The following is a 20,235-nucleotide window of genomic DNA, read 5'->3' on the forward strand; positions in this document are numbered from 1 at the left end:
TTGTGCTCCCTGATTGTTTTTGCAGTTCGAATCCTAACTGTGTTTCTTGTTTGGGTCATCATTTCTGGGGCCTGAGGTAATAAGGATAGTTTCATTGAATTTTTCTTTGAACTTTGCAATTTTAAAATAAAAGTCAAAACTCTTTTTTTTTTTTCTGTTACAGATGATAATGATGATTTCCTTACAATGGCCGAGTGTCAATTTATTATCAAACATGAACTTGAAAATCTTAGAGCCAGAGATGAAAAAATGATCCCTGGCTATCCCCAGGCAAAGCTCTATCCAGGAAAATCAATCTGTAAGTTATTCAGTGCTTTACAGTTTATTCTGCATTTTAGAGAACAGAAAACCCAAAGAGAAGTTTCCTATTGGGGCCCGTCCTTGCTCTCCACTCACACAGTCACTGCCCTGGCACAGGCCCTCATCCCTTCTCCCTCTGCTCGTCTAGTAGTTTTCTTAAAGGGCAGGACTGACCAGTTGCCACAGACTCAGTAAATCCCAATGAATCCTCCAGGATGCAGAAAATGACCCATCCGTGCCTGCTTTGGTTGTGAGACTCACTCTGTCCCATCCAAAACAAAAGGAAGAAGAAGTAGAGGCTTTTCCTGGAGCCACCCATGAGCTAGGGGCATAGATGTGGGTGCTGGGGCAAGGAGAGGAATTCTCCCATTGTCACCTGTGTTGGCTTCTGTGGCTGCTGGGTTGTAGTTAAGTTTAAAATGTCCAGAGGGAGACAATGCTCATTCCAGAAGGGAGAGATGGAAGCTTCCCCAGCAGAGGGAAGGGGTGGAATTGGAGAGCGTTCAGCAGTAAGGCCAGGTGTGGTGGTGTTGGACATGCCTTATGTAGGCTCTCCCACCTTCTCATTCTCTGCTTGATCTTATGTCCCTTTGGGTCAGGCCACAGCTTCCTCCTCCATCAAACTGTGGTCCACCAGGCTGCCTTGGCCAGCCCACTGCTTGACGCTGAACTGATGTAATGAATGGACGTGACACCAGAGTAGCTAGTCTTAGTTCCTTCACTTGGCCAATAGTGGCCAGGTCCCAAGTTTCAGTTACCCCGTCTTTCAACGGGGTTATCAGCACAGATCTTGACGTGACTCTCGGAGACCTTCTGAGGCTATAGGAGAGAACTTACGTCATGTGGGAGCAAAGATATATCAGTTCCGGGTCATGGTAAGCCCTGGACATCATTACGCTCAGAGAGTCTTCGTATCCACTGGGCTCCTTAGTGTGGATGTGACTGGTATCGTACAAATAAGTAGCTCCACCGGAAGTTGGCACCAGCGCATTCACCATTCCTTTAGCTGCCATTATCGCTCTCTTTAAAGAGATCCACGTGGGGTTGCGTGGGTCAGGCTTTTCCTGGTGACTAACCTCTTTAAGTGGCAGGAGGAGGGAAATGAATCAAAAAGCTGCCTTTGGGGAAGGCTGACATCATCATCATCGCTATCCTTTGGCACTGGCAGCCAAGTCAGGAGCTTGAGGGCTGCTTACCTTGTATCTCTCCGAACCCCTCGGCTGAGATCGTCCAGACCACTCTGATCACTCGTCCAGAGGTTGCTCTGTGCTAAAAGACACCCTGTGTCTTGGCAGCCAAAGAAGAGTAAAAAGACTAGCCTCGATGTCATAGTCCATCGAAAGCAGAGAAGACGAATCTTAGCCGTTCCCAAACCAGTATACGGTCGTAGTTCCAACATCATAGGGAACATGGCGCATGCATGTGTGCCAGGCTTAGGTATGTAACAAGGAAGAAACAGCAGTGGTTTTATACAAAGAAAGAGGTCTCCTTTGTTATCTGGAGAGCACCAGAGTGCTTTAAACAGCTGACAACCAAATGATAACTAATATTTAGGGCATTTTATAGTTACACCTTTTAAAAGAAGTCCCCAAGCTTTCAAGCCATGCTATGGGTCAACTCTGTTTGATGGTTAGAACATTCATTATTATTCCCATTTTACAGATGAAGAAACCAAGGCTTAGAGAGATTAAATGATCCACTTGGGTCACACATCTAGGAAGTGGTAGAGCTGGACCTTACGAGGCCCCCTAGTCTACCAGAGAGCATGGGTCTGGAGTCAAAAAGACCCGAGTTCAAAACCTGCTCATTCACTGGGTGACCCTGGGCAAGTCATTTAACAGCTCTGTACCTCAATTTCCTCAATTGTAAAATGAAATCAGCTTTGGTGGCTTCTAACCTCTAGGTTTATCTCTATGACCTTAAGATCTCATGAACCCAGCCAGGCCTAGGCTACCATAAACCCAACCCTTAGACTAAAAATAGACATTAAAACAAGTTCAAGAAGACGACAGTGATAATTCTAGAATCCTAGGTCAATGCTAAGCAAAGGACCGGGAGGGTGGCATTGGGATGGACCACATCTCCTCTGGGTTGGCTCCAACAGATCTGTGAGCTGGCCCAGGTCATCCTGTGATTCTTGCCTACCTTCTTCTGTACATCCTCTAGAGAAGAGGAAGGCCTCCAGGTCTAACCGATTCTCTTCTCTTCTTCCTAGTCAGTCCTGGGGCCCAGCTTTAATGCCTGTTTAAGAAATAGGTACTGATGGACGCTGTCTGTCCAGCTCGTGTCACAGGCAGGGCAGGAGGTGTGCACTTCCCCTTCCTTCTTTTCCCATGTTCTTACCAAAGAAGATGAACTATATTCCATGTCCTTGTGGAAGCCAGAATCAGGGTCCTGGGAAAAAAGACGGAGCAAGGGCAGGAGCTCTACAAACACGAGAACCAGATTGCTCCTGCCTCTAGAGGGGGATGAAAAAGAGGCCGGGAACCATTCCTGAGCCACCAGGGCCTGTCCTGTGACGAAGAGAGGAGATCCATGGGGTGTCCCCTGCCTTCCTCACAAGAGACTCCTTTCCCAGTTGGCCAGTACAGAAGGGAGGCAGGTTTTCATTTGGGGAGTTAAAACCCTGCGGATGACTGACCGTAGGGACTTGGGGGATCCCTAGGTCCTCGGTACTGTTTGGAGTCTTTGCTGTTGGATAGTGACATTGCCTAATTTAGAGCGTGAGCCTCGGGACCAGGCAGCGTCGTGCTGAATGGGCCCAGCATGGGACGCTAATCCAAAGGCCTTCTGGAGAGGCCTAGCACAGTCCTGCCGTCATTCACCGCTTCTCCTTTCTCTCTCAGTGCGGAGACTGCTCACTTCCGGCCTCGTGACTCAGGTCTTCCCTCTTCATGATAAAGAGTCTCTGAAGAAGCTCGAGAGCACTTGGTACAATCGATTCAAGATGAAGTATCAACCTCTGGGTATGTCCAAGGGTCGAGTCTCTCTACAGATGGGATGGTTAACCACTTCCACAAGGGCTGCTCAGTGGGTCCTTTGGACCAGGCCAGGCTCTCAGGTGGGGAGAGGACGGTGACGTTGGCTGGAGCCAAGAGAGCACACAGCAGGGACCAATGCCAGGCAGGCCAGGAGCCCCCTTGGACCCCTCTCGGGGGCACAGGATGCTAGAACACTCCCTTCCTGCACAATTGCGAGGGTGGCGACCACGGGCAGTGGAGAGAGAACAGGAATGCCCCCTCTTATTTTACTTCCATGTTGTCTGGCAAGGAGGATAGTATTGAGCGTGGGTAGGCCAGAACAGAAAAGGCCAACAGGGAGTTGAAACCCAGGATAAATGGGGAATCGTAAGAGAACAACTTCTGATAGAAGGAAAGCCTGCAGGGGAAGATGCCAGCATCTAGGGGGACCAGGAAGAAGCTGCTCTGGGAAGTGGATCTTAGAATGAATCTTGAAGGAAGCTAGGGGTTTGAAGAGGTGGGGATGATGGAGGGAGAACAGGCCAGACACAGGACAGTCAGTACAGAGGCCAGGAGGAGGGAAGTAGGCTAGAATGGCTCAGAGTATGTGTGTGGAAGAGACTGTAGTCTTTCTTCCTTTCTCTTCTGGACCAGGTTGTGAAACAAGAGTTTCTGTTTCACCCTGGAGATAAGAGGGAGCCATTGAGCTTGGGGTGTGATATGGTCAGACCTGCAGTTCAGGAAAATCCATTTGGCAGCTGTCTAGAGGAGACTTGAGGAGGGAAACTATTGTAATAGGCTAGAGGAGATCGGATGGCCTCCATTTTCTGTTGTTTTTAGTAAGGTTTTAATTTCTTTTCACTCAGCAAAAATTCTGCCTTTTTACTCATCTACCCTCATCCCTGCACTTCCCCCATTTGAGAATGAAAGAAAAACAAGAGTCCATTTCCAGATAGGGAGAGTTAAACACGACTTCCGAGTTGACCATCTCCAGAGAATGGGTGTCATTTCTCCAGAGTTCACGGCACTATCGAGAGGAGGTAGCATGTTTCATCGTCAGCCCTCTGGAATCAGGGTTGATCATCATGCTGACTGGAGTCCCTGGGTCTGTCAAGGTTCTTTGCCAGGCCCACATTGCTGTCCCCGAATACATTGTTCTCTGATTCCATCCATTTCTTGTAGCATCAGTTCATACAAGTCTTCCCAGGTTTCTCTGAAACCTTCCTTGTCATCATTTCTCATAAATTCCATCACAATCATAGACCATCACATGTTCAGCCATGCCTCAATGATGGCATACCTTCAGATTCCCATTTTTGCAGCCTAATAAAAGAGTTATGCATATTTTGCATATCCTTAATTATAGTTTGCTTTGCTTAGGATGATTCCCTGCCTTAATCTTCCTTCCCTTCAATGTCCCCTTTTCCTTTCTTCCCTTTCTCTCCTATTTCCCTGTTGAGTTAAATGTATTTCTGTAGCTAACTCTGGGTCTGTGTTTTCCTTCTTCCTTTGACACGTTCAGGTGAGAATAAGGTTCAAGTGTTACCAGCTTCCCTACCTCTTTGTTTGCTTAGAGGTTTATGTTACACACCCTGATTGTGCGAGATAATTTGAGGTAACTTTTCCATGCCTTTGTCCTTTCCCCTGTCCCCCCACTCAATGATTCTTCATCCCCTCTCTTTCTGTTCTTCTTTTATGATTATCAAGACATCAAAGAACCACTCCTAGACCTTCTCTAATTAGAATCCGTTCCTCCATGACTCTTGATGATAACAGGGTTCACATGCATCATCTCTCTCTATTTGAATGTTGGTAGTTTATTCTCCTTTAGCCCCTTATGATTGTTTACTGCTGTTTACCTTTTGCTGTTTCTCTTTACAGCTGTTTGAACTTCACTCTAGTCTTTTCATCAGGAATACTGAGAAGTCCTTTATTTCATTAAAAATCCAATTTTCCCCCCTGTAGGATTATATGCAGTATTATTAGCTAATCTGTTTTTAGCTGTAAGTCCATATTCTTTGCCTTTTGGAATATTCCAAGCTCTCTGCTCCTTTATAGTAGTGGCTGCTACATTGTGTGGGATTCTCACTGTGACTTCTTGGTACTTGAATATTTTTTTTTCTGGTTGCTTGTAGGATTTTTTTTTTGACATAGAAATTCTACATTTTGGCTGTAATGTTTTTATGAGTTTTCATTTGGAGATTTCTTTCAGGAGGTGGCTGGTTGATTCTATCCATTTTCCTCTCTATTTCTAAGAGATTTAGATAACTTTCTTTTAAAATGTCATGAAATATGTCTAGTCTCTTTGTTGATCATAGCATTTAGTTAGATCAGTGATTCTTAAATTTATTCTCCTCAATCTGTTTTCCAGGTCAGTTGTTTTTGCTTTGAGATTCCTTAATCCTCTCCCCCCCACCTCCATTTCTTATTTTTTTAACATCATTTAATATTTCTTGTTGCCTCATAGAGTCATTGGATTCTCCATGGTCTCTTTTGATTTTCAGGGAGTTTGTTGTTTGGGCCGGTTCTTTATCTCTTTTGCCAATCTGTCAGAGGCTCTGTGTACTACTGGAGGGAAGCTCTGGGTGGTCTTGCCGCTGCTTTCTTGGGGCATTGAGTTGTGTGCTATTCTAGGCTCTCAGGGGCCAGGCTGGGGACCCAGAAGCTCTCAGTGCACCAAAGTGGTCTGATTCAGAACAAAGTTTGATCGCTGCTCATCTCCCACCTCAGGCAGATCTCTTCAAGCTCCTGACTTGAGTCCGGAGGAGATCAACAGCAGATACTGCTGGTTCTGATGGCAGAACTGTAGCTTCTCTTTGGTTGCATTCCTGCCCCAGTTATTCCTCTGTAGACTTCAGACTGGGCAGGAGGCAGGAACTGAGGGCACGCCGTGCCCCTGGGGTCTGAGCCACCCGGCTGCTGCTGGCTTCAGAACTTCCTTCTCGCCGGATACCTAGCCCAGACCCTTGACGGCTCCTCACCCCGGGGCACCTTTCCTAGGTTCGGGGCTCTGCCTTAGGCGGCCTCAGTCTGCGACCCAGAAGCATGTCATGGACCAGATGGCCCCTATTCCCCGCCGTGCCGAGGTCAAGGTGCCAGGATGCGTTTTGGACAGCCTCTTCCTTGGGCGAGAGTGGCCAGCCCCACCCCAGGTCTACAGACCTTTTTGCTTGTCTCCCTGCCCTCTTTTCCTTGGATTTCCTATTGGATTCAGTGTCACATTTTCTCCGGATGTGACTGTGGGTTTGGCTCTGTCTTCAAGGCCTTCATTTCTAATGTCACTTTCAGAGTTCCTTTGATTGAATGTGTTTGTCCCGCTTCTTCTTGGGTGTGCTTCCTCTCTGGCCAGAACCTCTCTCTTCTGTCGTGTAAGCTGTGGTCCACAATGTCCATTTCCTTCTTTCCTGACCCTCCAGGTCCACCCTTTCCACTTCTTGCCTAAAAGCAGTTTGGGCACCCTCTGATTCCTGACCGTCTCCTCTGTGCCCAGTGAGGCCCCCTCGGGAGTACGAGTCCCCCATCTTCCTAGGCCTGGTCTGACCCGCTCAGCCAAGGGCTGAATCAGTGAGTCACGAAGCACGGCCGCTCCGCTCTTCTTCCAGCCCTCTGTGGATGGACCCTCACTGGACAGTCACGCCACGGAGGCGGGAAGGGCTGCCTCCTGACGTCCCCTCCCGCCTCCTTCAGCTTTGTCCGAAAGTTCCCCATTCATTCGTTGCCTTGATCGATGGCCGCCAGAGAGAAACGATCTAAACGAGCTTCCTGGGTTCGAAGTGAGCGAGCTTTCTCCTTTACTTCCTGCGCCAGAACAGGGAAGGGGCTTTGTGGTTAGGCCAGAGCCTAAATGGAGACTCCCACATGCTCAGGGCTCCGGGGGACCACCGATGAAAGCTGGGGGAGGGGAGGCAGTGGGCGCCAGCGGCTCTGGGGAGACACAGAAGCCCCCTTCTTGACTCCAGGGAGGGCAGGGAGAGGTGTAGGAGCGGGAACAGAACCGAGCCGCACCGGTGGCTCCGCAGGGGCTTGCCTTGCCGATTGTCGGAACCGGCACGGAAGGAGCCTCTCATCAGCCCACAAGCCTAAAACTGAAAGGGACTCTCGAGGCAAAGCGGTGTCCAGCCCTCCCTTTCCCAGGTGGGGAGTCTGAGGCGGCTCCTCCATTGACACTAGTATGAGCCAAGGAGCTAGGAGGAGAGCCAGGTCTCTGGGCTCCCAGAGCTCTGCTCTTGGTCAGCCCCAGTGCCTGGCCTTGTATTGGGTGGGCTCTTCATCCGGTAAATGGGCCCGGCTTCCCAGGGGAGGGTGACCGGGAGGGCTTGGGCCTAGATGGTGTGTGGGGGCCGTCCCTCCGGACTTCAGTCCCATGTTCTCAGGAGCAGGGGCTGAGGGCACGATGGCCATGGGGAAGGTCTGGCCTCTCCAGCCACAGGGTTAGTACTGCGCCTCACTGGTGCGAAGCTCCCTGTCCCCATGGAGCTCAGCAGCCAGCCTTGTGCCTAACTTCTGCTAGAGTGCCTGGGGGCAAAGAGGGGGTGTGACTCTCAGGGGTCCCCCAGCCAGGGCGTCTCAGGGGTGACTTCCACCCCGATCTCTCCTCTCCTTTGACATACTTCTCAGGGGAGATGCCCTTCAGAGAATTAAAAGGTTTCCTCCTGCCTGTCTGTGAGTGTGTGTGTGAGTGAGTGTGTGTGTGAGTGTGTGTGAGTGTGTATGTGAGTGTGTGTATATGAGTGTGTATGAGAGTATGTGTGTATATGAGTGTATGTGTGGGGGTGTGTGAATGTGTGTGTGTGAGTGTGTGTGTATGAGTATGTGCATGTGTGAGTGTGAGTGTGTGTGTATGTGAGTGTGTGTGAGTGTGTATGTGAGTGTGTGTGTGGGGTGTGTGAGTATGTGTGTATGTGAGTGTATGTGTGGGGTGTGTGTGAGTATGTGTGTATGAGTGTGTGCATGTGTGAGTGTGTGTGAGTGAGTGTGTGTGTGAGTGTGTATGTGTGTGTATCTGAGTGTGTGTATATGAGTGTGTGTGAGAGTATGTGTGTATGTGAGTGTATGTGTGGGGTGTGTGTGAGTATGTGTGTATGAGTGTGTGCATGTGTGAGTGTGTGTGAGTGTGTGTGTGTGTGTGTGTGTGTGTGTGTGTGTTCATCCCCTTCCTTGGAATCCTGGGCTCACAGCTGCTGTTTTCTTCCTCCTTCCCTATCCAAAGATGGCATCCGTGCTTACTTTGGAGAAACCATCGCCCTCTACTTTGGCTTCTTGGAGTACTTCACATTGGCCCTGATCCCAATGGCGCTCATCGGGCTGCCATACTACGTGTTTGACTGGGAGGACTACGACAAGTACGTGATCTTCGCCTCCTTCAACCTGATCTGGTCCACCGTGATCTTGGAGGTGTGGAAGCGCGGCTGCGCCCTCATGACCTATCGGTGGGGGACGCTGCTGATGAAGAGACAGTTCGAGGAGCCCCGGCCGGGCTTCCACGGGGTGCTGGGCATCAACCCCATCACCGGCCGGGAAGAGCCGCTGTACTCCAGCTTCAAGAGACAGCTGCGGATCTACCTGGTCTCTTTGCCCTTCGTGTGTCTCTGCCTCTACTTTTCCCTTTACGTTATGATGATTTACTTTGATTTGGAGACTTGGGCTCAGGACGTGCACCACGACAGTAACTACCCTGAACTGACCAGCTTCCTCCTCTTCCTGCCCAGCATCGTCTATGCCATTGTGATCGAAATCATGAACCGTCTCTACCGCTTTGCTGCAGAATTCTTAACCTCCTGGGGTGAGTCTGCCCTGTTTCTCGCCAGAGGAGCAGGGCCCTCTTTGGGTATTTGACTTCAGTCCCCAGTGGCATGCCAGCTCCCGAAGACCAGCTCTCTTCTGTTTTGGTACCCCCAGGTCACGCAGCAAATGCCCAATAGATGCTCCTTGAGTCTGTTGAGGCAGGCTAGCTTTCCATGGCCATGGCCAAGAAAGACTCAGGGCAGATGGGAGGTCCTGGGTGCCAATCTGGCCTCAAGACCCCTCCTAGGTGTGTGACCCTGGGCAAGTCACTTAACCCCCATTGCCTAGCCCTCCCCACTCTTCTGCCTTGGAACCAGTAGACAGTATTGATCCTAAGATAGAAGGCAAGAGGAGGAAAGAAGGCAGGAAGGCAGGAAGAAAGACTCTCCGATGGCCCCGGGTCTTGATAAGCTCTGGACTTCTGGCTCAAAGTGGCATAGTGTGCTCTGGCCAGCCTCTGTCCTTGGGATTTGTTGGTTATCCTAAAGGAGCCCCAAATCTGAGAAGCAGAGACTCCATGGCCTCATGTTGAAAAGTAGGTTCCACTGGGAGAAAGGAACAGTGGATGGGCTGAAAACCATTTTGAGAGATCATTGGAGCTTCTCCAGCAAGAAATCTAGTACTTCATCCCGGGGACCCTGAAGGTGTTTTTGACTAATTTAATTAGTCATTTAATTGAGGGCAGCATCCCACGATTGTCTTCCTTTGTGTCCTCTGGTTTTAGCTGCTTAGCTAAGAAGGGTCTCCAGTTCTGTTGTGTACTGTTCACTTTTCCCAAGGAGGACAAGACGGCTCAAATCTTGGGACCTTTGTGTTGGCCCCTTTGAGTCCCGTGCTTCAATGAAGGAAGGTCCTTGATGCCAGCTCATTGCAGGGACTTGCGCTATGGGCATACCTGGGTATCCGTGTTAATGGCATTATTCTGCCTGCCCGCTGCTGTTTGCCCTAGGCTGCTTAGATTTCTTTTGGAGCAGCATAATTCATAACGGGGGTCACCCTAGTTTATGAATACAATTTGGGCTTAAAATAGGCATTTCTTACCTTGCTATGCAAGCTGGAATTGTATGTTTTCTTTAAAAACATTTCTTCGTTATCTAGCTGTTTCCTTCTTAAAATTTTTGTGGGGAGTAAGTGTTGTTTCTCTTAGTGGGAAGGGAAAGAAGGCCATGATCAGTCAAGCACTTTTTTTAAGTGAGTGATGAAGGGCCCTGGCAGTTGGCACTGGTACTGTGAGCAAGGGGGACTTTTGCCTGGTGTTATTGAATGAACGTTGGTTTCTGTCTGAGGGAGAGACATCACTGTTTCTTATGGCTAATTTCAGAAAATCACAGGCTGGAGTCTGCCTACCAAAATCATCTCATCCTCAAAGTTTTGGTGGTAAGTGCGTTTTTTTCTGTGTAAATATGTTTTTCTTGAAGACCAAAATCCATAACTCTTAGAAATGAATTATAATGACTTGTTTGCGGTCTAGTATGTTCTTAAGTTAGAAAAGTAAAAATAATATAAGAAAATTCAGGTTATAGGAATTAATATTGCTGCTCCTTTTAAGTTCTTCAAAAACAACTTGTCCCGTGTCTGGCTTGTCTAAAGCCTTAATTTTCTCATTTCTGACCCCAGAGCCACCAGCTCCTTCCTGGAAGCTTTTCTAAACAGTTTGATAAGGGAAGGGTTTTGTTGTTGTTTTTAAAAATCTGCTCATGTATTAAAGTCTCCAATCCCCGGCTTATGAATGAGTTCTGTTATAAAAATCCGCAAGTGCTTTTTGAAATTTGGAATGTATTTTCCATAGAAACCACATGGCATCAAAGATTAGTTCTATGGAGAGTTCCTAACAGCTCATTTCACGTGGTATGTAGTTACATTCTGCATGTTTGCAATGAAAAATCATACAAAACAACATGTGAGGAAGAGAAAGCTTTAAGTGCATTTGACCAGGTTGTGTTTGGGGAGAAATGCAGTGTGCTCCCACAGAAAGGAGGTTGGTCATAGGGAAGAAGGGACTTCCTGCCAGCCTCCATGGAACAGCCTCAGCAAAGTACTGCACGGTGACAGTGTTTGGCACCTAGGGGTGCTCAATACGCTCCTGCTGACTTGCTGCCCACAGCTGGGGCTTCGGAGGTCAGGACTCCCCAGGGGCTGTTGGTAAATGTGAAATGTTCATCGTCAGGGAGTGCCTGCCCTATTGTTCTCCTTCTATCCTAGATAACCAAGAATTAGCACAATTCCACCTCATTTACTCACTCCTGATGGCCCCTTCAGTGATCTAGAATTTAGGGAGGAGACAGAAGGCCAATAAAGAGCAGACTAAAGAGACAGGGCCACACGGGGGCATTTAGTGTAATGGAAAAGAGCCTTCTGTGTCCGAAGAGGCTCTGGCGCACCCCTGTGTTGTAGCACAGTCCAAGTAATTGAGTTGTCCAGAGAAGGTGAAAATATGTTTGGTATTCTTTGCCTTGGGGCAGCTGGGTGGTGCAGGTTATATAGTACCAGGTCTGGAGTCAGGAAGACCTGAGTTCGAATTTGACCTTAGGCATTTACTAGCTGGGTGACCCTGGGCCAAGTGACTTAACCCTGATTGCCTCCATTTCCTTATCTGTAAATAAGCTGGAGAAGGAAATGACTATAGATCCAGGATCTGTATTCCCCAAATGAAGTCACAAAGAGTTGGATACAACTGAAATAACTGAACAATCATAGATTCCCTGCCTAAGAAAACAAAGAAAAAGACGTCTTCTCCCAAATGATTAAACTTTTTAAAAAGGTCTTTAAATGGGACGATTTCTTGCCCTCAACGTGCCTGGTCATCTGCATGGTCAGAGCTTCCAGGCCTTGGGAGGCCCTGCCTCCCGCCCAGTTGGGCCACATTCATCACCTTGTTGGCGGTAGACCTTATCTCCCTCCCCTTGGTTTGCTTGAGGAGCAGGAGGGGCTCATCAGAGAGCAGCAGCGGGCCTCTCTCGGGCCCCTGACCCACAGGCGGGTTGATTTTTGTAAAAAGACACTTTGTAGTTTTGAAATGTAGCTGAAGTTGCCCCTTGATTTTGAGCACTTTTACTGTCTTACTTTTGCAACCCTTTTTCATTTTTATTTTGACAGTTCAACTTTCTAAACTGTTTTGCATCACTCTTCTACATTGCCTTTGTGATGAAGGATATGAAACTTTTGAGACAGGTGAGTGTGAAAAACGGCACAAGTTTTACAAATTAGTTCTGTGTTGAGCCGTGCAGGTAGAGAGCCGCCTGACTTGGGCTCCGGGGTTCCCAGGGCCCACCTGGGACTCTTCCTAGCCTTGTGAACACAGCCAAGTCTCCCGACTTCCCAGTGCTCTGGGTATCTCTAGACTCTGAAGTTACGGAGGCCTTGCAGTCTGCAGTGATGGAGAAAGTGTCCACACCAAGAGCTTCCCGGACCTATGAAAGCGGGGATCGAGATAGGCAGTCACTTCTGGTGATGGTCTTTAAAAACAAGGCGGGTACGAGTCAGGAAAAACAAGCCTTGGATGAACTGATGAAGAATGAAGTAGGCAGAACCGGGAGAACATATAAATGGTAAAATACTGTACAGTGATCCACTGGGAAAGACTATCATCAGCAAAGTCCCAAGATAACCCCAGTGGACTCGTGGTGAAAAATGCTCTCCACAGCCCAAGACCCTGATTGTGGATCAAAGCATGCCATCTTCTACTTTATTTCTTTTGAGTTTTTATGGGGGGTGGCATTTCTTTTGCCATGGCACTGGAAATAAGGAAATATGATTAGCATGAAAGCACTGGTATAACCTATATAGACTAGGGAGAATGAGAATCTGAGTCATAAAATGCCAGAAAACAATTGTCAAAAATTGTCTACATATAATTGAAAAATATTTTAAGTTAAAAGTGGGGGAAGAAGGGGAAGGCGTTTTTGCTGGAGGACACTGGTTCTCAGTGCCAGTTTTGAAACGCTAATCAGGGTCAATAGAAGAATCTTAGAGGAATTCCATGGGAACTGGAAGGACCTCCAGGAAGTGATGCGGAGTGGAAGGAGCAGAAGCAGGAAAACATTGTACACAGAGACTGATACACTGAGGTACAATTGAATGTAATGGGCTTCTCCATTAGTGGCAATGCAGTGATCCTGAACCACCTGGAGGGATCTACGAGAAAGAACACTATCTACATTCAGAGGAAAAACTGTGGGAGTAGAAACACTGAAGAAAAACAACTGCTTGACCACATGGGTCAAAGGGATATGGTTGGGGATGTAGACTCTAAATGCACATCCTAGTGCAAACACCAACAACATGGAAATGGGTTCTGATCAAGGACACATGTAATACCCAGTGGAATTGTGTGTCAGCTACGGGAAGGGTGGGAAGAGGGGAAGGGAGGGAGGGAAATAATGTGATCCTTGTAACCAAGGAATAATGTTCTAAATTGACTAACCAAATTAATTTAAATTAAAAAAAAGATGGAGTCTGCCAATGGACTTACTCTCTAGCTGTAAATAAACAAGATTAAATTCACTAAAAAAAAAAAAATAGAAGAATCTTAAAGAATTCTCCAGAAAGACTCATGGGAGTTCAGTACAAGCATGTAACACAGCCCTGGAAGGTAGAAATCCTGATTGACAACCTCTCTGTGCCTTCTATCCTTTTTTCCAATCCTTCATGTTCAGAGGCCAAGCTAAAGCTAAAACCAGGGCTGCCATGGTGAAAGGACTAAGGAAATCAAAGGTGCCCACATCCAGAGCTCCAGACTTTTTCTGTCCCAAAGAATTTTGACAGTAAAAACATAAGCACCTGTGAGTGAGTAGAAATACACGTACTCCCATATCCCCAAAATACTGGGTGCCATGGCAACCTGGTGCCCAGGATTCATTGAGTCCTATTTTCATCTACTAAATTACTGCATTCTTGAGGCCAAAGTCCCATGCTGTGTCATTATCTTTCTGATACCCACCTTCAGTGGGTTGCCACAGCTGATTCACATATCTTGGAATGAACAGGAAATGGAGGGAAGACTTTGGCTTTCTAGAATCTTCTTTTGCTATTCAAGCCTCTCCTCAGTATCTGGAGTTTAATTTTTATGAGAAAGGTTCACAAAGCACAAATTACTTTTTAAAAATTCATTATAATTTTTTTATTTAGAATTTTTTCCATGGTTACACGATTCATGGCCTTCTCTCCCCTTCTCCCTCCCCCCCTCCCAAATCTGACAGGCAGTTCCACTGGTTATACATATATCATTGTTCAAAACCGATTTCCATGTTATTCATATTTATGGTAGAGCGACCCTTAAGCATCAAAACTCCATTCATATAAGAATTTAAATTTAGGTTTTATGCTAAAGATGAGAATTCTAAAGTAATATTGTGGTCGCCAATTTAAAAATGTTACAGCTTAAGTCAAAATGACGTTTAGCAGCCTTATTTACAAAGAGGTGGAAAGAGTGAAAGTGGAAAAATTTAGAAAAAGAGACAGAAAGTACTGTCTGGCTACCAATACCCTGAGTTTAATCCTAATGTCTCCAGACTGCAAATGTGAATCCGAAAGGGGACCAGAATCCTAAAAGCCAAAATTTGAAGAGCCAGGAGATGCTGAAAAATCAGCTGAGAACCTTCAGTGCACACGAGGCTAAGACCTCCAAGAATATCAGCAGAACTCACGCTGAAGGGAGTGTCCCACTGAAGCACCAATGGCAGAGAGGGTCTCCTCCGTGAAGAACCAAGGAAGGAATCACTCCACCCCCCCCCCACCCCCCCAGGATCCTAGGAAAGAGTCTCCTCCTCTAGTCGGCCTCACCAATGCAGAGTCCCAGTGAATCCTGGAGCTGGCCTTTTTAAAGCAGTTTTTTCCACATCACTTCCTGTGGCTCCCCCACTTTACAGGAACCAATCGCTGTCTTTCAATTTGCCTAGCACTGCCCAGGGGCGGGGCTGTGGCCTCTGGAGTTGTCGCCCACTCCAGCTAGTGACTTGGGAACTCTCCTACTTAGTGACTGGTAAGGTACCAAGTAGGGCTACTTAAGGTTTCGATTAATTCCCTTAAAAGTGGCTGATTGATAGAGAGTTTGATTCGCCCTTCCCAATACCCCTGTCACATTATGTGATTGATCACATATTTTTTAATGCATTTCCGTTCCCACAGTTCTTTCTCTGGATGTGGAGAACCTTCTTTCTCCCAAGTTCCTCTGGATTGCCCTGGATCATGGCACTGTTACTAGTAGCCAAGTCAGTAACATCCGATTGTGCCATAATGGATCAGTCTCTGAAAACCCATTTCTTGATGTAAATAGGAGTTTGGGGGCCAGTTACTAGAAAATTAAAATTATTGTGTAAGGAGAAACAAATCTTGGCAACATTGAAGGAAAAATGATGTTTTGTGTTGATGGTGGTCACTGCTCCTATGAAGGCCAACTTCAATGTGGTACCATTAAAGAAGGGCCGTGACCATGGACTGGAACCTGTGTTACCTTGGGCAAATCCCTCCCCTTCTTAGGGTTTCAGCTTCCTTACATATAACATGTGGGACTGGACTAGATCCTGGGTTCCCAACCTTTTTCAGTTTGTATATCTGTGCGCTTTCAGCAGACCTTCCAATATCCCCTTTTCAATATTAAAAGAAATCCTTTCTCCAGTTTCCCTGCATTTGCCCAGGTAGCACTGGCTGGGACTCCCTTTATAAGCCACACTCACACCCCAGAGAATGGCTCCTGCTTTTGTTCCTCAAGGTTCTAGGGATGACCCTGAAGCTCTGTCTTTTCCAAGCTGTAGTTCATGAACCTCCACCATTGGGCTTCTTTTCCTGATTATTGATCGACAGCAATTAGTTAACTTCTAGAGGAGGCCATTTACTGAGGTGATATGGTAAGAACAGTTGGGACAAAAGAAATCTCTAACATGTTCTTCCATCAGTACCTACAGAGTTCAGGGGGATGTGCTCATGTGTGGAGAGCAGTCTTTGCTGGAGTCCTCCAGATGTTCTCCTTAGGCTTGGGGTGGTTTCATTGATTGACTCAACAGAGATGTTCTCACTTGATAAAGATATCAGGGCCGAGTGGGGTGAGATGATTGATTGATTCAGTTAAATGCCACCCTTAATACACACGAGGAATAAAACAAATTACTTTCACAAATTAGAGCATAATATAATTATTAGCCGTATCTTCCTTTGACAATATTCTCATAACCCAGGTTGGAAGCCTCTGGATATATGATCTCTGAAGTTCATTCCAGCACTAAAACGATGGGTCTGTGATCCTATTTTCACCATGTTTGGCTTTATAAATTGCCAAAGTAAAAAATAATAAAGCTCATTTTATCATATTACCCTCTTTTTAAGGTATTGAATTTTATTTTCCCTCAATTACATGTTTCCAACATTTAAAAAATAGTTAATTAATTTTTTAGAAGTATTTTCCCATGATTCCATGATTCATGTTATCTCCCTCCCCTCTGCCCTCTCAGAGCTGACGAGGAATCCACTGGGTTATACGTGTATTATCACTCAGGACCCATTTCCATATTATTCATTTTTTGTAATGAGTAATCTCTTAAAATCAAAACCTCAAATCATATAATGGTATAAACAAGTCATGGGTCACATGTTTCCAACATTTTTCAAAGAATATTCAGTCTCAAGTTATCTCCCTCACTCCTTCCTCTCCAACCCACCACTGCCCGTGACATGGTGAGTAATCTCATATAGATTTTACATGTGCAATCATGCAAAAAAATTTCCCATATTACCCCTTTTGTGGAAAGAAACTCAAATAGAAAAGAAATAAAGAAAGTGAAAAAAGAATGCTTTGGTCTGGATTCAGGCTCAGATCTTTTTCTCTGGATTTAGATGGCATTTTTTTTTTACCATGAGTCCTTTGAGATAGTTTCAGATCATTGTGTTTCTGAGAATAGCCAAGTTATTCACAGTTGTTTATTGTAAAGTATTCCTGTCAGTGTACAGTGTTCTCCTGGTTCTGCTTATTTCACTCTGCATTACTTTGTGTAAATCTTTCCAGGTTTTTCTGAGCTCCTTCTGCTTGTCATTTCTTATAGAATAATAGTATTCCATTATAATCCTATACTATAACTTACTCAGCCATTCCCCAATTGATGAGTATCATCTCACTTTCCAATAATTCGCCTTCCTAAAAAGAGTTGCTTTAAATATTTTTGTACATGTAGGTCCCTTTCCTTTTTTTTTTTTTAATCTCTTTGGGATCCAAACTTAGAAATGATAATGCTGGGTCAAAGGGTCTGTACTGTTTTATAGCTCTCTGGGCATAGGTCCAGATTGCCCTCCTGAATAATTAAATCAGTTCACAACTCCCCCAACAGTACATTCATGTCCCAGCTTTCCCGTATCCCCTCCAAGCTCTATCATTTTCCTTTTCTGTCATAATAGCCAGTCTGATAGGTGTGGAGTGGCATCTCAACAGCTGTTTTAATTTGCACTTCTCTAAATAATAGTGATTTAGAATATTTTTGTATGACTATAGAGAACTTTAATTACTTTATCTGAGAACTGCCTTTTCATATTCTTATCACATGGGGAATGACTTGTATTCTGGGGAATGACTTGTATTCTGACATATTCAGCTCGTTTCTCTATGTTTTAGAAATGAGACCTTTATTAGAGAGACTTGTAAAAAAAATTTGCATCAATATGATTACTGTGTATTATTTTCCATCCTATTTACCTGTTTAATTTTTGACTTCCACCTCCCCCAATTTGCCAATTTGCCTTCTTTTCTATCAGCCCCTCCCCGTTCTCTTATTTCCTTCCTCTCCTTTTCCTATAGGGTAAGAGAGCTTTCTCTACCCATTATTCCATATATTCTTCCCTCATTGAGCCAGTTCTGATGAGAATAAGGTTCCCATGCTCCCACCCCACCTCCACTATGAATGCTCTTTTATGCCTCTTTTGTGTGCAATAATTTGCTCCATTCTATTTTTCCCTTTCTCTTCCTGCCACTGCATTCTTCTTTCTCATGCCTTAATTTAATTTTTTATATCATCCCATCATATTCAACTCATACCCTTGCCTTCTGTCTATATATGTTCTTTCTAACTATCCCAGTAATGACAAAGTTCTTTGGCATTATAAGAATCATCTCCCCATGTAGAGATGCATATACAGTTTAACCTTACTGGGTGTCTTTTGATTTCTCTTTCCTGTTTACCTTTTTATGATTCTCTTGAGTCTGTATTTGAAAGTCAAATTTTACATTCAGCTCTGGTCTTTTCATAGGTAATATTTGATTCTTTGTTGATTGAAATTTATATTTTTTTGAATACACATTTTTTCCTTGAAGGATTATGCTTAGTTTTGCTGCTGGGTGAGTGATTCTTGGTTGAAGCCCTAACTTTTTTGCCCTCTGGAATATTGTATGCTAGGCTCTCTTATCCTTTAATGTAGAAACTACTAAGTCTTCTGTTATCCTGACTATGACTCCATGATATTAGAATTATTTCTTTTTGACTGTTTGCAGTATTTTTCCTTGACCTGGGAGTTTTGGAATTTGGCTATAATATTCTTAGGAGTTATCCTTTTGGGATCCCTTTCAGGAGATGATCAGAGGATTCTTTCAATTTCTGTTTTGTTCTCCAGTTCTAGAATATCAGAGCAATTTTCCTTGATGATATCTTAAAAGATGATGTCTTAGCTCTTTTTTTAGATTGTGGCTTTCAGGAAGTTCAATAATCCTTAACTTATCTTTCCTGAATTTATTTTCTAAGTCAGTTGTTTTTCTCATGAGACATTTCACATTTTCTTCTATTTTTTCATTCATTTGACTGTTTTTTTCCCCGATATCTCATCAAGTCATTAGCTTCCACTTGCCCAAATCTAATTTTTTTTGGGGGGGGATTTAAAGTATTTTTTTTCTGTTTGCTATTTATTTTTTTTAATAAACATTATTTTATTTGGTCATTTCCAAACATTATTCATTGGAAACAAAAATTATTTTCTTTTCCTCCCCCCCCGCACCTCTCCCATAGCTGACGCATGATTCCACTGGGTATCACATGTGTTCTTGACTCGAACCCATTTCCGTGTTGTTGGTATTTGCATTAGAGTGTTCATTTAGAGTCTCTCCTCAGTCATATCCAAATCTAATTTTTAAGTCATGTTTTTTTGTTTTTGTTTTTGTTTTATTTTGAGTGAGCTTTTGTATCTCCTTTCCCATTTGGCTAATTCTACTTTGTAAAGAGTTCTTTTTCTCAGTGAATTTTTGTTTTGTCTTTCAAGAAGTTTTTCTTTTCAGTATACCTTTGTATCTTTTTCCATTTGGTCAAGCCAGCTTTTTAAGAAGATCTTTTCTTCTTTGGATTTTTGTCCATATTTTACCAAATGGTTGATTCTGTTTTTTAAGGTATTAATTTCTTCAGTATTTTTGTGCCTCCTTTACCAAACTGTTGATCCTTTTTTCATGATTTTCCTGTATTGCTCTCATTTCCTTTCCATTTTTTCTTCTATCTCGCTTATTTGATTTGAGCTGCTTCATTAATTCTTTTTGGACTTGAGAACAATTGATATTTTTCTTAGAGCTTTGCAGGCAGCAGTATTGACTTTGTTGCCCTTTTTTGAGTTTGAGTCTTCCCTGTCACCAAAATAACTTTCCATGTTGAGCTTCTTTTTAAAAATTATTTTGCTCATTTTCCTGCATTTTTTCTTTTCAGTTAGTTTAAAAATTCTTTAAGTTGGGCTCTGTAACTGATGAAGGGAGCACCCCCCAAACTTTAGGTTCTTTGTGCCTCTGCCTTCAGAGATAGCTCTGGGGATCCATCTGCTTTCAGTTTTTCCAAGGTGTTGTGATGTATGGAGAGCTGTGTTTGATCCTCTCCAGTCAAGCTCTCTTTTACCCCTTGGAACTGTGACCAGCTCCCCTGTGGCTGTTGCAAAGTACTGGTCTATGCTGGTGCTTCTCTTCCTCCTGGGAGTTCTGTGCATGAGCAATGGGACAAGAGTCTGGCACCCAGAGCCAGCCAGGGGACCCCCTTTTACCCTCTGTGGCTGAGAGCTCTGGAGGCCTTGGCTGCTGTTGCCTCTGTGGGGCCCGCCCCTGCCGCCACCCTGGCGCACTCGATCTCTCCTGCCGGCCATCCAAGTTGTTTTGGGCTGAAAGTTACTTCGCCTTGTCTGTGGGGTTTGCGACTCCAGGATCGGCTTCAGGTATTGCATCCTGGCTTCTGGGAAGGCACTTGGCCAGAGA

General features: G+C 45.1%; 1 protein-coding gene across 3 annotated transcripts in view; it reads left to right on the forward strand.

Moving 5' to 3' along the window:
• ANO10 (anoctamin 10) overlaps window positions 1–20,235 on the forward strand; it is a 213,615-nt gene that overhangs the window by 21,546 nt on the left and 171,834 nt on the right. For all 3 annotated transcript variants that reach the window (XM_007505242.3, XM_056800402.1, XM_007505241.3), the window contains exons 4-8: window positions 164–298; window positions 3,147–3,266; window positions 8,470–9,042; window positions 10,366–10,421; window positions 12,141–12,215. In XM_007505242.3, the coding sequence (XP_007505304.1) occupies window positions 164–298; window positions 3,147–3,266; window positions 8,470–9,042; window positions 10,366–10,421; window positions 12,141–12,215 (959 nt within the window). The remainder of the gene's footprint in view (window positions 1–163; window positions 299–3,146; window positions 3,267–8,469; window positions 9,043–10,365; window positions 10,422–12,140; window positions 12,216–20,235) is intronic.

This window comes from Monodelphis domestica, chromosome 5 (genome assembly GCF_027887165.1).
Source record: "Monodelphis domestica isolate mMonDom1 chromosome 5, mMonDom1.pri, whole genome shotgun sequence".
Lineage (NCBI taxonomy): Eukaryota > Metazoa > Chordata > Mammalia > Didelphimorphia > Didelphidae > Monodelphis > Monodelphis domestica.